General features: G+C 38.1%; 1 protein-coding gene across 1 annotated transcript; it reads left to right on the top strand.

Moving 5' to 3' along the window:
* Window positions 1-275: 275 nt before the first annotated feature.
* On the top strand, window positions 276-1,073 carry LOC111483322 (histone H2A.6). Its single transcript, XM_023129514.1, has 2 exons — window positions 276-560; window positions 649-1,073. Exons 1-2 carry the CDS (start codon window positions 372-374, stop codon window positions 862-864), a joined length of 405 nt encoding a protein of 134 aa, XP_022985282.1. The 5' UTR covers window positions 276-371; the 3' UTR covers window positions 865-1,073.
* The last annotated feature ends 444 nt before the right edge of the window (window positions 1,074-1,517 follow it).

Here is a 1,517-nt window from a genome sequence, read left to right as displayed (position 1 = left end):
AAGAGCTATTGGGCCATGCATAAAATGGAAGGAGCTATGTTTTTCTTTCTAATAAAAAAAGTTGAAAGCCCGGCTCGCATTCAAACGTATCTTTCTAAAACGAGAAGGGCTCAAATGGACGTGGTAGGCCCAAGTACACTACAAATCGCAAGCGGTGGGCGAATCAAAGTTCAATCTAAACCGTCCGCCGAATGGTAATCGAACGGTCGTGGTAATGATCCGCGTACTTGCATTCCATTGGTTGGTCTAAAAATCGGTTCCTTATATATTTCTCGCACACGCATCTTCCCATTTGTCATCCTTTATTTTTCATTCAAAATATTCTTGAGTTTGAACTTCATCTCCTTCTGTATCCAAATTTCGACAAATCAATGGCGGGAAGAGGCAAAACTTTGGGATCTGGAGCGTCGAAGAAGGCCACTTCAAGGAGTAGCAAGGCCGGCCTTCAATTTCCCGTCGGTCGTATTGCTCGTTTCTTGAAAGCCGGTAAATACGCTGAACGAGTCGGTGCTGGAGCTCCGGTTTACCTCGCCGCCGTCCTCGAATATCTTGCAGCGGAGGTATAAACACTTTCTCCAGTTTCTAATCCTGAATTTTGTCCTATTTTCGATTCGCGTTCAGTTAAGAATTTTTCCTGAAAATTTCTAGGTTCTGGAATTGGCTGGAAATGCCGCAAGGGACAACAAGAAGACTAGAATTGTGCCTCGCCATATCCAGCTTGCTGTGAGGAACGACGAAGAGCTGAGCAAGCTTCTTGGAGACGTAACGATTGCGAATGGCGGTGTTATGCCTAACATTCACAATCTGCTATTGCCAAAGAAGGCTGGTAGTTCCAAGGCGTCTGGTGGTGAGGATGAATCCTAAATTAAATGAAGAAACGTGGTCGAGGTGTTCAGATCTGGAATTTAGGTTTTGTTAGCTTTGTGTGCTTTACTTTAATGTGTTCTTAACTTTAATCAAAGAGCTGATGTGCATACGATCAATCTTCTTCGACAATTGTGAATTTATTTTTCTTCCGTTTGAATTTTTGATTCACAATTGGAATTGGAATTCTTTGGATTTCTTGCTTCGCACTTTACCAAATGGCCTTATAGGGAACTGTATTAATTATCTTTTTCGTTTTTCTTTTTGGAGATTCAATTTCCTTTTTGTGAACTGCGAATCTTTTCTGTTTTAGGTATTGGCGCTTCAAATGTTCATCTGAATTTGGAGGAAGAACAATGCGTTTCAAATTAAGCCAGTGTCTAGTTTTTCTGGGAATAAATTTAGAACGAAAATTTGTTCATACTTATTTTCTTGCTTTACTAAAAATTAAAAAACACAAAACACAAAATGTAGCTTTTAGAAGCTTGATTTGAGCCTCCAATCAATTTCCTTAAAAAACTTGAAGATTGATTCTAACCATTTTTTAAGTTTATTTTGGTGTATAATTTTGTGTCTAAAGAGTTAATAGACATATTTGATGCATTCTAATTTATGAATTATAAAATATAAAATTTTATTTAACCTAAAATATT

The sequence above is a fragment of the Cucurbita maxima genome, unplaced genomic scaffold, assembly GCF_002738345.1.
Source record: "Cucurbita maxima cultivar Rimu unplaced genomic scaffold, Cmax_1.0 Cma_Scf00008, whole genome shotgun sequence".
NCBI lineage: Eukaryota > Viridiplantae > Streptophyta > Magnoliopsida > Cucurbitales > Cucurbitaceae > Cucurbita > Cucurbita maxima.
Note: the sequence above shows the minus strand (reverse complement) of the source record. Positions and strands in the feature narration are given on the sequence as shown.